This window comes from Emys orbicularis, chromosome 20 (genome assembly GCF_028017835.1).
Source record: "Emys orbicularis isolate rEmyOrb1 chromosome 20, rEmyOrb1.hap1, whole genome shotgun sequence".
NCBI lineage: Eukaryota > Metazoa > Chordata > Testudines > Emydidae > Emys > Emys orbicularis.
This window is the reverse complement of record NC_088702.1, coordinates 3,482,079-3,495,080: the sequence shown is the minus strand read 5'-3', so window position 1 is coordinate 3,495,080 and position 13,002 is coordinate 3,482,079. Positions and strand designations below refer to the sequence as shown.

The 13,002-nt window shown below is 55.9% G+C and overlaps 1 protein-coding gene across 1 annotated transcript; it reads right to left on the bottom strand.

Moving 5' to 3' along the window:
- Window positions 1-358: 358 nt before the first annotated feature.
- LOC135892605 (ETS translocation variant 3-like protein) lies at window positions 359-7,227 on the bottom strand. The gene is made up of 5 exons (XM_065420404.1): window positions 7,176-7,227; window positions 5,067-5,304; window positions 3,953-4,139; window positions 2,368-2,491; window positions 359-978 (listed from the first exon to the last, which is right to left on the bottom strand). Exons 1-5 carry the CDS (start codon window positions 7,225-7,227, stop codon window positions 359-361), a joined length of 1,221 nt encoding a protein of 406 aa, XP_065276476.1.
- Window positions 7,228-13,002: the final 5,775 nt, after the last annotated feature.

The window sequence follows — 13,002 nt, the reverse complement described above, 5'->3', positions numbered from 1 at the left end:
AATGAAGCGTATCGCAGACTACCGGGATGGTGCACTGAGACCATGCAAGGAAGACAGAGGGCTCTGCACACTTGGGGCAACTACCTCCCTGGGGAGTTGTGGGTGGTGGGGTTATTGGTGGGTGAATGAGGATGAGTCACTGGCAGATCCTGGTGGCTGGTTTTCTGGTGGCCCAGCCAGCACCCCATTGGAAATCAACTTCCTCAGCCCGGAGGCAGGGGGAGCGGCGGGTTGCGGAGAGCTGGCTGGTTGAGGGATCTTCTGGTCTCTGCTAGCTGGAATGGCAGGGTCCCCTGGGACAGTGGAATCAGGGCTGGAGGAGAAGAGCTGACATCCCCCTGCCCCTTGCCCATTTGCCTTAAGTGGGATCCAGGGAGCAGCCAGCTTTAAAGCCAGACAAGCAGGGGATGCTGGGGGGGTGGAGGCCTTGTAACTCGGGGGGGTAATGCAGACCTTCACCTCCCCCACCAGGATCCAGACTGCCGGTGCCTTTGGCTTGAGGCCGGCCCTCAAGCTCCCGCTTTGGTTTCACACCGGGGCAGCTCTCTGCAGAGGAGGCCTCCTCTTCCTCCTCACGCTGGGAGAGGTCCGGCAGGAACCCCAGCCTCTCTCCGGCCATCGCGCTCCCGGGGCCCCACGTGGCGCCCAATGGGAGCCCAGGGAACGCTCTCCCCTGCAGCCTAATGGGTGGGAAGCCGAGACCCATCAGGAGGGCTTCTGATCTAGGGAGTCCCAATGGGCCGTGGGGCTGGGCCCTCTCCTCCAGGGGCAGCACCGAGCGGCCGCGCTGGAAGACGTGGCTGGGGAAGCGTGACCAGTCGGGTGAGCTGGGCTGGGGGTACTGGGGAGGGGGGCAGAGCTGACGGCTGGAGGGGGGGCCGAGGCCGGAGTGCGGGAACGTCGACGGGAAGGCGGCCAGGTGGGGGAACTTGTCCTGCACTCCCCCACAGCAGCAGGGAGACGGGGGCGAGCTGAACTCTGGGGACAGGAACAGAGACAGGGAGCAAAGTGAGACCGGCCCAAAGCCGACGCCAGCCAGCTGCCCCGCACCGCGCATCCCCAGGCAGCCCCCACGTCACGGAGATGGAACCCAAGAGTCCTGAGTCCCACACCCAGTGCCCAAGCCCCTAGGCCCCACAACCCCCTTGAAAACGAGACCTCAATGGCTGGGCCTTCTGTGTGTGTGCTGGCGGGGGGGCGACAATCAGTGCACTGAGCAATGGGTTGGGAGTCAGGACACCTGGATTCTTCCCAGGCTCTGCCACTGCCCTGCCAGGCGACCTTGGGCAAGTCACGCCACTGGTGTGTGCCTCAGTTTCCCCCCCCCTACCCTTGTTTATTCAGACTGCGAGCTCTTCGGGGCAAGGACTGTTTCCCCCTGTCTGCAGCGCCCGGAACAATGGGGCCCGGATCTGGCCACTAGGTGCTGTTATAATACAGATCAATATTCGTCACAGCCCTACTGCCCCTTCCTGGCAGCCAGGCTGGGGCAAAGGGGCTCTGGGGCGGGAACACCCCTGGTTCAGAGCGGCCCTGTGTCCTGTGCTCTGCCAGGGGCCCTGGACGGGGAGGGGGCCTGGGCAGGGCAGATCCAGACTGTTCTGTGTCTCTGCAAAGATCCGCAGGGGTCATTGAAGCTGGGTCCCACCTTCGTCCCCCAGCCCCAGATGCACCCAGGCTGCTGGGATTAACCCTTCGAAAACCAGGCAGCTCTCTGTGCAGGTGACACCTGCAAGGCGGCGGTGGCTGCCCAAAGATTTCCAGAGACAGGCAGGTAAGGGGTTGAGCGGTGGGGGAGGGGCTTTTTGAGGCTTTTGCCCTTTCTGAGCCCCTCCCTGTTGGCAGGACACCCTCCCCCCCCTCCAATTTTAGGAACCTGCAGCAGGTGGTGGGAGTGTGCGGAGGACGGGGGAGGGACATTTCGATCCAGATTCAAATTCCCGCAAATTCAGGGGTGTTTGGATCCAGCTGGTCAGAGCCCCTGGGGCAGACTCGCCTCTGCATGGCCCCCGGGCCTGGATTCCCCATTGCCCGGCGCCATCGTGCAGCCAGTGCCAGGAGTTGCCAGACGCTGCTGCTCGGATTGGGGAGATGCTGGATCCCCTCACCCATGGCCAGGCTCGGACGCGAGCTGGGCCCTTATTTCTCCCTTGGTGTGTTATCGGCAGCCACCCACTGATCTGGGACACGAACACCAGTGCACACTCACACACAAACACCAGTGCACGCGCACACACACGTACACGGGCACACTCATGCGTGTGGGTGGGTACCACCATGAGGTCTCCTGAAAAGCTCCTCTCTGACCCTGCTCTGTACTTCTGTCCCCCCCGCCCCCACCCCTTCACAGACACACATGGCACTTACGGGGCCCGCTGGCAGTCCCTTTCTTGTTCCCTGTGCTCGCCATGTCCAGCGGGTCCCTGAGGCCTCTGTGGAAGGCCAGCTGGTCGGCCAAGGCCTGGCGGGTGAAGATCATGTTCTGCAGGAGCTGGAGGGGGAATGAGCTTTGCAATGGGGACCCCCATATTCAGGGTCCTAACAATGACCCTGGGGTCCCTGGGGCAGCCTGGGACTGACGCCCACCCGCCCCCACCCATGGGTCAGTCTGTGACCCCATCCCAGCCCCGTGCATGGGGCAGTCTGTGACCCGCCCCCACCCATGGGTCAGTCTGTGACCCCATCCCAGCCCCGTGCACGGGGCAGTCTGTGACCCGCCCCCACCCATGGGTCAGTCTGTGACCCCATCCCAGCCCCGTGCGCGGGGCAGACTGTGACCCGCCCCCACCCACAGGGCAGTCTGTGACCCCATCCCAGCCCCCACCCACAGGGCAGTCTGTGACCCCAGCCCAGCCCCATGCGCGTGGTAGTCTGTGACCCGCCCCCACTCACAGGGCAGTCTGTGACCCCATCCCAGCCCCCACCCATGGGTCAGTCTGTGACCCCATCCCAGCCCCATGCACGTGGTAGTCTGTGACCCGCCCCCACTCACAGGGCAGTCTGTGACCCCATCCCAGCCCCGTGCACGGGTCAGTCTGTGACCCACCCCCACCCATGGGTCAGTCTGTGACCCCATCCCAGCCCCGTGCGCGGGGCAGACTGTGACCCGCCCCCACCCACAGGGCAGTCTGTGACTCCATCCCAGCCCCCACCCACAGGGCAGTCTGTGACCCCATCCCAGCCCCATGCGCGTGGTAGTCTGTGACCCGCCCCCACTCACAGGGCAGTCTGTGACCCCATCCCAGCCCCATGCGCGTGGTAGTCTGTGACCCGCCCCCACCCACAGGGCAGTCTGTGACCCCATCCCAGCCCCATGCGCGTGGTAGTCTGTGACCCGCCCCCACTCACAGGGCAGTCTGTGACCCCATCCCAGCCCCGTGCACGGGTCAGTCTGTGACCCACCCCCACCCATGGGTCAGTCTGTGACCCCATCCCAGCCCCGTGCATGGGACAGTCTGTGACCCGCCCCCACCCACAGGGCAGTCTGTGACCCCATCCCAGCCCCGTGCACGGGTCAGTCTGTGACCCGCCCCCACCCATGGGTCAGTCTGTGACCCCATCCCAGCCCCCATCCATGGGGCAGTCTGTGACCCCATCCCAGCCCCGTGCACGGGGCAGTCTGTGACTCACCCCCACCCATGGGTCAGTCTGTGACCCCATCCCAGCCCCACCCACAGGGCAGTCTGTGACCCGCCCCCACCCATGGGTCAGTCTGTGACCCCATCCCAGCCCCATCCATGGGTCAATCTGTGACCCCATCCCAGCCCCGTGCACAGGGCAGCCTATGACCCGCCCCCACCCACAGGGCAGTCTGTGACCCCATCCCAGCCCTGTGCACAGGGCAGTCTGTGACCCCATCCCAGCCCTGTGCACAGGGCAGTCTGTGACCCCATCCCAGCCCTGTGCACAGGGCAGTCTGTGACCCCATCCCAGCCCCAGGCCCTGTGGTTACCTCGCTCTGCATGCCGGCGGAGGCCACGGACGGGCGGTACACGCTGGCGGCCCCCATCAGCAGGGGCGGGGAAGGGTAGCGCACGTCCCACAGCGGGTAATTGATGAAGATGAGTTTGCTGAAGTTAAACTTGTAGGTGAACCTCTTGCCCTTGGTCTTGTGCAGGATGCGCTTGTTGTAATAATACCTGGGGGCGGGGGGAGAGGAAAGAGCCGGACGCGTTAGAGCAGCGGGGGACGGACGGACAGACTTGTCACTAAATAGACAAGCACCATGAAGCTGAGAGACGATCCAGGAATCTTTTCCATTTGTATAAAAAAACATTCAAATCTCCTCCTCTGCCCTGAGCAGCAGAAAGCACTGGGCATTAATGCCCGATCCCACCCGCTAGGAGTGACAGCAGAAATTTCCAACTGACTTTGCCACGTCTGTCTGCCTCCCCTCTGCGCTGCTCTCTGCTAGGCGCTGGGCAACAGAGAGAAGAGAAGAGAAGAGAAGAGAAGAGAAGAGAAGAGAAGAGAAGAGAAGAGAAGAGGGACTATCTTCTCCTAGAAAAATAAAAGATAAAGGCTCCTCCTCTTGTGCTCTCTGTCCCCTGACTCTCTCTCTTCCATCATCCCTTCTTTTCCTGCTCCAAAGGGTCAGGGATGGATCTGGGTGTCCCTCTGAGTCCATCCAAGGTACAGCCAGACTGAAATAAGTTTCCCCTTCTCCTTTAAATCTATGTCCAGATTTCGCAGCTCACCTCTTATCCATGTGCTAGGCCTGGGGCCTGAACTCCCCTAAAAGCAGGGGAACTCAGATCCCGGCCTGGATCAGGTCCATGGCTAGCGGGCGTCAGTTTGCCCTGATTCCTGGCGGTGGACTGTGGGAAGGGGCAGGACTATAATGAGGCTGCTGGACTCAGACAGATCCTGTGGTTCCCTCTAGCTCGGGGACTGCGCTACCTGGTGTCCCTGGATCCTGGCATGGATGAAAGCGGTGCTGGACTGGGCTGCTCTCTGCCTCTCCACCAAATACCCGGTCTCTCCTTTGAGCGATAAGCTCCCTAGTCTCTGCCCTGGGTCGAGACGGGTTCCCGTGCTCCCCGCCCCACGCGGCCCCTTCTCCGCACCTGAGGGCCCGGCTCAGCTTGTCGTAGTTCATTTGCGGTTTGCTTTTCCTCCTGCCCCACAGACGCGCCACCTCGTCGGGGTCCTTGATCACAAACTCCCCATACTCGCCCTGCTGCCAGGCGATGACATGGCGGAACTCCTCCTTCTGCAGCAGCTCCAGGATGAAGTGCCAGAGCTGGATCTGACGGGAGCCGGGGCTGGATTCTGCCTTGTAGGCCCAGTCTGGGAAAGCCAGCCCTGCAGAGCAAGTGAGAGCCTAGTCAGACCCCAGCGCTGGCTGCCCTCAGCCTCCCCACAACTCCCAGGGGACTTCCTGTCTTCAACTGTTACACAGCATTGCTGCGTGGCTGTTAAACAGCTGCCACGTTCCACCCCAGAGGTGGCTGCATTTCAGTGCTGGGTGAGTGAGCCCTGTGCAGTGTAGGGTTGCCAGGCACCCGGTCAAAAAGGGACCCTGGCAGCTCTGGTCGGCACTGCCGACTGGGCCGTTAAAAGTCCGCTCGGCGGCGCAGCTGGGGGCCCAGGGCTAAGACAGGCTCCCTGCCTGCTCTGGCTCTGCGGCTCCCAGAAGCAACCGCCAGGTCCCTGCGGCCTCTAGGCACATGGGCAGACAGGGAGGCTCCGCGCATTGCCCCCGCCCTGAGGGCCGGCTCCGCAGCTCCCATTGGCCGGGAACCTCAACCAATGGGAGCTGTGGGGGTGGCACCTGCCGGTGCGAGGGCAGCGCATGGAGCCTCCCTGGCCACCCATGTGCCTAGGGGCCACAGGGACCTGGTGGCCACTTCCTGGGAGCCCGGTAATCGCCGCCGGACCCCGCACCCCAAAATCCCTCCCACACCCCAACCCCATGCCCCAGCCCTGAGTCCCCTCCTGAACCCAAACTCCCTCCCGGAGCCCCCCCCCCCGCACCCCAACCCCCTGCCCCAGCCCTGAGTCCCCTCCTGAACCCAAACTCCCTCCCGGAGCCCACCCCCCCCACACACCCCAACCCCCTGCCCCAGCCCTGAGCCCCCTCCTGCACCCCAAACCCCTCATCCCCGGCCCCATCCCAGAGCCCACACCCCCAGTCAGAGCTCTCACCCCCCCGCACCCCAACCCTCTGCCCCAGCCTTCCTGCACCCCAAACCCCTCATCCCTGGCCCCACCCCACAGCCCTCACCCCCGCATCCCAACCCTCTGCACCATCCCTGAGCCCCCTCATGCACCCCAAACCCCTCATCCCTGGCCCCACCCCAGAGCCAACACCCCCAGTCGGAGTCCTCACCCCCCCCCGCACCCCAACCCCCTCATCCCTGGCCCCACCCCAGAGCCCGCACCCCCAGCTGGAGCCCTCCCCCCTCCCCCCGCGCATACCAACCCCCTGCCCCAGCCCGGAGCCCCCTCCTGCACCCCAAACCCCTCATCCCCGGCCCCATCCCAGAGCCCACACCCCCAGTCAGAGCTCTCACCCCCCTCCCGCACCTCAACACCCTGCCCCAGCCCAGTGAAAGTGAGTGAGGGTGGGGGAGAGCGAGCGACGGAGGGAGGGGGGATGGAGCGAGCAGGGGGTGGGGCCTCAGAGAAGGGGGGGAGGCAGGGGTGTTTGGGTTTTGTGCAATTAGAAAGTTGCCAACCCTAGTGCAGCATTGGTGTGAGGATGTCAAACAGCTGCTGAGTTCCACCCCAGAGGTGGCTGCATTTCAGTGCTGGGGGAGTGCTCCCTGTGCAGCATTGCTCGGTGGCTGTTAAACCACCGCCGCGTTTCACCCCAGAGGTGGCTGCATTTCAGTGCTGGGAGCGTGCTCCCTGTGCAGCATTGCTCAGTGGCTGTTAAACCACTGCCACGTTTCACCCCAGAGGTGGCTGCATTTCAGTGCTGGGGGAATGCTCCCCGTATGTATAGTCTGTAAAGGGCTCTGGGAGTAAAGCTGCTGCATAAAGGTACCAGATTGTGGTACCTCCAGGGGGACGCAGGTGCTCAGCACCTCTCAGGACTGGGCCCCTCGCTCCCTAACTTAGCTTCGCCCTGTGCAGCATTGCAAGGGCTTGGCCCGGCTCCACAGGAGGAAAGGAGGATGTGCTTTCCTCTCTCCCCTTGGAGTTCCACGCGGCATGGTCTGTATTCTCACCTGAGATCCAGCAGGAGCTGGGGACCCCCTCGGACACGCAGCCACAGTGCATCTTACAGACCTGGGGACGCACAAAGTCAAAGCCACCATGGCAGTGAAAAGGAACATGGGCTCAGACCTCAGGGCAGCGCCAACGATTCATGTCATTATTGGGCCTCTGGAGCACAGTACGGGCTGATTCCATTGGAGGCAATGCCCGCCAGTGGTTAGAGCAGGGGCGCGGGGAGTCAGGACTCCTGGGTTCCATTCCCAGCTCTGCCACGGGCTTGCTGCGTGGCCTTAGGCCAGTCACTTTGCTGTTTTATGCCTCAGTTTCCCCCCCCCTCTTTGCAAGGGGGATTATTACCTAACTCACAGGTGTATTTGACATCAGGGCTAAGAGGAAAGGGGTCTCCCCACTCATTCATACGCAGCCACAGCCTGGCTCCCTCAGGGATCTCTCCTCTGGTTTCTTGCAGAACACGTCCTGTCGGGTGGCACACGACATTTGCATAAATCAAGGAAATCAACACAGGGTGCGTGCGTTGAGGTTGCTGGGAACCCTTGGCCAAAGGCCCTTGGGAGTGTCAAGAAACCTGCCACCATGCCTTGGGCTGGGGTGTTCTCTCCAGCTGCCCCTCCTAAACCCAGAGCTACGGCAGGCAAGCCCTGCCCCATGGAGGATGTGGAAAGAGTCACTCCAGGACAGGACATCCTTGTTCTGCTAAGAGAGAGAGAGAGAGAGAGAGAGAGAGAGTGTGTGTGTGTGTGTGTGTGTGTGTGTGTGTGTGCGTGCGCGCGCTGGGGGAGACAATCCCCTGGTGGGGGCACGGGCCCTGCTCTGAAGTATTAGTATTTAACATGTACACTGCAAATAGTGCCTAGACAGCAACCAAATCCAGGCCCAGGTCTAGCAATGACCCCTCCACAGCTCCCCCTACTGGGCCATATGGATACGCTCTATTACAGACGCCCCCCGACTTACGCAATCGTTCCGTTCCGGAAAGCCTTGCGTCACTCGAATTTTGCAGTAGTCGGAACCGTAGACCCGCACGTTACGCAAAAATTTCCCCAACTTGAAAATCCTATTTCTGGCTTATGGAACTTTTTCCGTAAGTGCGAATTTACGTAAGTCGGGTCTCGCGTAACCTGGCGAGCAGCTGTATTATTTATTTGTCCTGTGGGGCCATAACCGTAGACTGGGGCCCGACAAACCTCCACCAGCAACAATCAAAAAACAGTCCTTGCCCTGAGGGTTTTGCAGCCTGAAGAATAAAAAGTATTTAACAATCTAATAAATAATATTATAAAAATCAAGATAATAATCTAAGGAGCAGAGTAGAGTACAATATATAACCTGATCATCTACATCAGGGGTCGGCAACCTTTCAGACGTGGTGTGCCGAGTCTTCATTTATTCACTCTGATTTAACGTTTCGCGTGCCAGTAATACATTCTAACGTTTTTAGAAGGTCTCTTTCTATAAGTCTATAATATATAACTAAACTATTGTTGTATGTAAAGTAAATAAGGTTTTTAAAATGTTTAAGAAGCTTCATTTAAAATTAAATTAAAATGCAGAGCCCCCCCTGGATCAGTGGCCAGGACCCGGGCAGTGTGAGTGCCACTGAAAATCAGCTCGCGTGCCGAAGATGGCACGCGTGCCATAGGTCGCCTACCCCGGATCTACATCATACCTGCCAGTGAAGACACAACGATCATTAAGAACGCTCTCCAGTATAAAGTTCTGAGGTGCAGTGTTTCTTTAGACTTAACGGGCCTGATTCTTGTTCACACTAAAGCTCCTTTATTTGGTTCCGGCCGGGCCAAGGGGGCCTTAACGTCGTTATAGCTGTAATTTACTCTCGCTTTAAGGCCCCTTTACATTGCCAGAGCAGCGGGCAAACAAGAATGAGGCCCAGATGACTGCTACCGCTAACAATACACAGAGCTCTCTGTGGAACTGGGCGATGCTCAGTCAGGATCGGCCCCATGGGCCCGGATTCTTTCTTATACTCAGGGAGGCCCCTTTCCACTGGCGCTGTGGTCCTCCGGCAGCGGCTGCATAAAGGGGCCCATAGCGCATTGCCTCTCCAAAGTACTTTCCAAATACGAACCGATTCACCGGTTCATTGGGGTCGTGATCAAGGAGATCAGGCCGGCTCTTACTCAGAGCTCGGAGCTGGGCGTCCGGATGCGATGTGACGTGAAGAACCGGCGAAATATATTTGTCGAAGTAGAAAGGGCAGGAGCTAGTGGATGAAAGTGAGCAAGGAACGCAGGAGAGGGACCGATATACAAACGCGAGAAGGAGAAACCCGAAGAGTTGGTCGGCACTGGGAGCGAGAGACTCGAGGCTGAGGGAAACGGGGGCAGAGAGATTGCCGACAGGGATGTGTGGCAAGGGAGAGAGAGAGAGGTAGCGAGAGAGAGAGAGACAGTTTTGGAGAGCGGGCTGGAAGGAACAATCCTGCACTGACCCTCATTTGGCCACACTTGACTGGACATAGCAGGCTTTGCCCATCGCTTCTGTACCTCAGACGAAGAGCTGTGTAACTTCACCGCAGCCAGACGCCACCTCCGCTCCTTGCACCGGGTAGCCGTGAGAGGGTGTATTTCCTCCCCTGGATTGCTCCTTCTGCTGATTTCCCTGTGAGGAGCGTAGAGAGGTTGGATATGGAGCCAGCCAAAGCCCCTCCTGCACCCGAAAGACCCAGCCTAGACCCACGCGCTATAGGGGATGTCGACCCTTTCTGCCTGTGCGCCTCACGTCTCCTTGACCAACATCCGGAAAATCATGTCTATTGTCTACATCTCTAGAAGACCTTCCCCCTGCTCTCTTGTCTCCAGGAGACTTCTACACTTCATTGTCTATAGGTTCTGCAGCGGGTCTGGACCTCTCACTCCTGTCTTCTCCAGGGCATCACTGCAAACTGTGAGTGGGGATGCATTGATTTGTTACTTGGGCCCGATAGTTCTGAAGCAGAAGGGAGAATTATATAACAAATGCCTGGCTGGAAAATTAAACCAAAGGACCTTCACTTTTCCCCAAGATCTGGGTCTCCAATTTGGGCAAATTTCTCAGTCACTCTGTTGTGATTTAAAGAGAAACTCCCTCCCTCCCCCTTCCATTATGGTTGTTACTTAAGGAAAATGCAATATTTTTTTATTGAAAAAACTCCTTTGTTGGTTATGATTTATAACCATTTTTTTAGGCATCTGAACACATTTCAGGATTTCAAACATCACAGGGTGACAAGCAAAAACACCCCATTCACCCGAAATTCCCTAGGTAAACTGCTGGCTCAGAAAGAAAGAAAGAAAAAGAAATTGACTAAGAGTTGAAAGTGCTCCTTTGAAAATCACAGCCTTGAAAACTAAAAATCTTGGGAGCTCTCAGATCTAGCCTTCACCTACCTTGTTGCTGAGATGTGGATCTCTGGGGATTTTTTTCAGCTAGAAACTATTGCGCTCAGTTAGAAATGAATGAGAGAGAGAGAGACTGAGAGTTTTAGGAAGATTCATCTTTATATATAAAGGAGGGGGAAGGGTTAATTTTAAATCTTCTTACCCCACTCCCAGGGAAGAGGGGGAGCGAGAGCTTCTACTCCTGAGGTTGGAAGGATTTGGGATTTTCCTGCTGGGTTTTCCATCGGACCATAGAAAAACTGCAGTTAGTCCTCTGCATCCTGCTTTTTAAATAGTGAATAAAGAAACGGACAAGCAGCAAGGTTGTGGCTGTACGCACATGGAGTGTCCTCCTGGCCAAACTCACCTGCAGGGAGACGCAAGCGAAGGAAGGGTTCGGGCTTGTAACCAGCCACGAGTGACTCTGCTTTTTCATTTTTGCAACACGAGAATTTAAGAAATTCATGGTTCAGTTGAGATAAAGGGCCAGCCCCTCAGCTGATGTGAATCGGCACAGGACCCTTGAGGTCAACGGAGAAACTTGGAGTTCCCCCGCTGAGGTTCTGGCCCTACAACTTAAAGAAGGCAGGTTCTGCACTAAGAGAAACGTCGGGATTGGTGACTTTCACATCTTTCAACCCCCATAGGAAACGCTATAAAAAGAAGAAACCTCCTATCATTTTATCCCCAATCAACACGGAGCAGAAGAAAGGCCTGACCTTACCCACTTATCCACCTGAGAAATGGGACTTGCATGAATAAAGCTACTCACATGCATAATTGTGTGTGGATTCTCTGCAACAATTGCCCTTCCAGGACCCACTGAGCCCATGAAAATAATATTCAAATCCAGTTTGATTAGTTTTTTTTGTTTGTTTGTTTGTTTTTTTTTACAAACAGCTGTTTCATAACCTCTTTCCACAAAAAACATTGCCACTAGGAGAAAGAATCCATAGGATGAAATGCATTTAATATTAGTTCTCTTTTTTAAACTATGTTTTTTTCTTCTTCCTGAACTTCCCCTTATTTTCCAGAAAAGTCTAAACTGGCTAATTTGAGAATAAAAACAAAACAAAAACCAAACAAACAGAACCCCAAAACACTGCAAATTATTTGGGAATGTTACTGAAATGGGTAATAGGCCATTTTGGGGGGATAAAACAGTGTTAAAGCAAATACTAGAGAGAAAAGTAACGTTAAAGGAAAAATAGGGTGAAAAGGCAACAGGAAACCAAAGAGCATCAAAATCTGGAGAGAAGAAAAATATTTTGCATTGGCAGGATCCTAGGGAGAAAAAACCAGGGTGGGAAACAATTAGCCACACGTTTTGCACTTGGGTCGCACAGAGCAAATGATCGCTCAGGAGCAAACTGGCTGAGACTTGGGCCCAGTAATTGTTCAGTAAAGGGCCTTTCTATTCTCAGTGGGAGTCTTTCCACTGACTTCAATAGGTGTCTGTTCCCGACACACACACACAAAGGCCCGATCCTGCAGCATGCCACTGAGGACCCAATCCTGCAAACACTCCACTTTGGTCAGTCGTTCCACCACGGTTTTCATTGAATGCAGTTTATTAGAAAAACAAATGAACAAACAAAAACAACGGATTTCTTCCATCATGGGAGGACTTGGGGGAAAGAAGTTGCTCACATTCATAGATATTGGTGTCGGAACGGTCCCTAGGTAGGTGACAGAATCTGCATTTGGCAGATTTGAAACAAGCAGCTGGTTTTGTATGCAACGTGGAAACAATATAAAAGCAACTGATGACAGCTCTAGGCATCGCTGAAATCAATGGGCGATTTCCTACTGATTTCAGCAGGTTTTGGATCAGGCTCATGGTGCAGAACCCGATTTGATAAAAATCATATTCTCTCTATATCCAGATCCAAAATGTCATCGAGGAGAAGGCGATTGCTACTAAACTCCCCTCTGTTAAATGGAAACATCCAGTGTGATTTACTATTCACTCACATTAAAAACAACAACAGAAAATCATTACAATGGGCGGGGGAAGAGTACATTTCCCTGGTCAAAGTCCTCCACTTCCTACTACCACCAGCTCAAGGTGAAATTTACCAATTCCATCTTTTCCCTTATTCCAGAACCTGCCTTTATTTTGGGCCAGATACTCACCTAGCATCCCCAGCTCTGCGTTTGCATTTTCCTTTTATTATATTTTCTGGACGTTACAGTCAAATAAATACAATAAAGACAATTCTCTCTGCTTGGGTTAAAGCAGAAATGCAAACAGGCCACTGAGGATAACAGATGGGAAGGGGAAGACGCTACTAAAGATACCTCTATGTTATTTGATTGGCATTTAAGTTTATGAATAATGATTTTATTGTTTCTTTTCCAGCTTACTTTCTTTTCCCCCATAATTTGCTCCTTTATTTTTTCTCGTCTTTCTTTTTTGTTTTTCTTTCTTTCTTTGCTT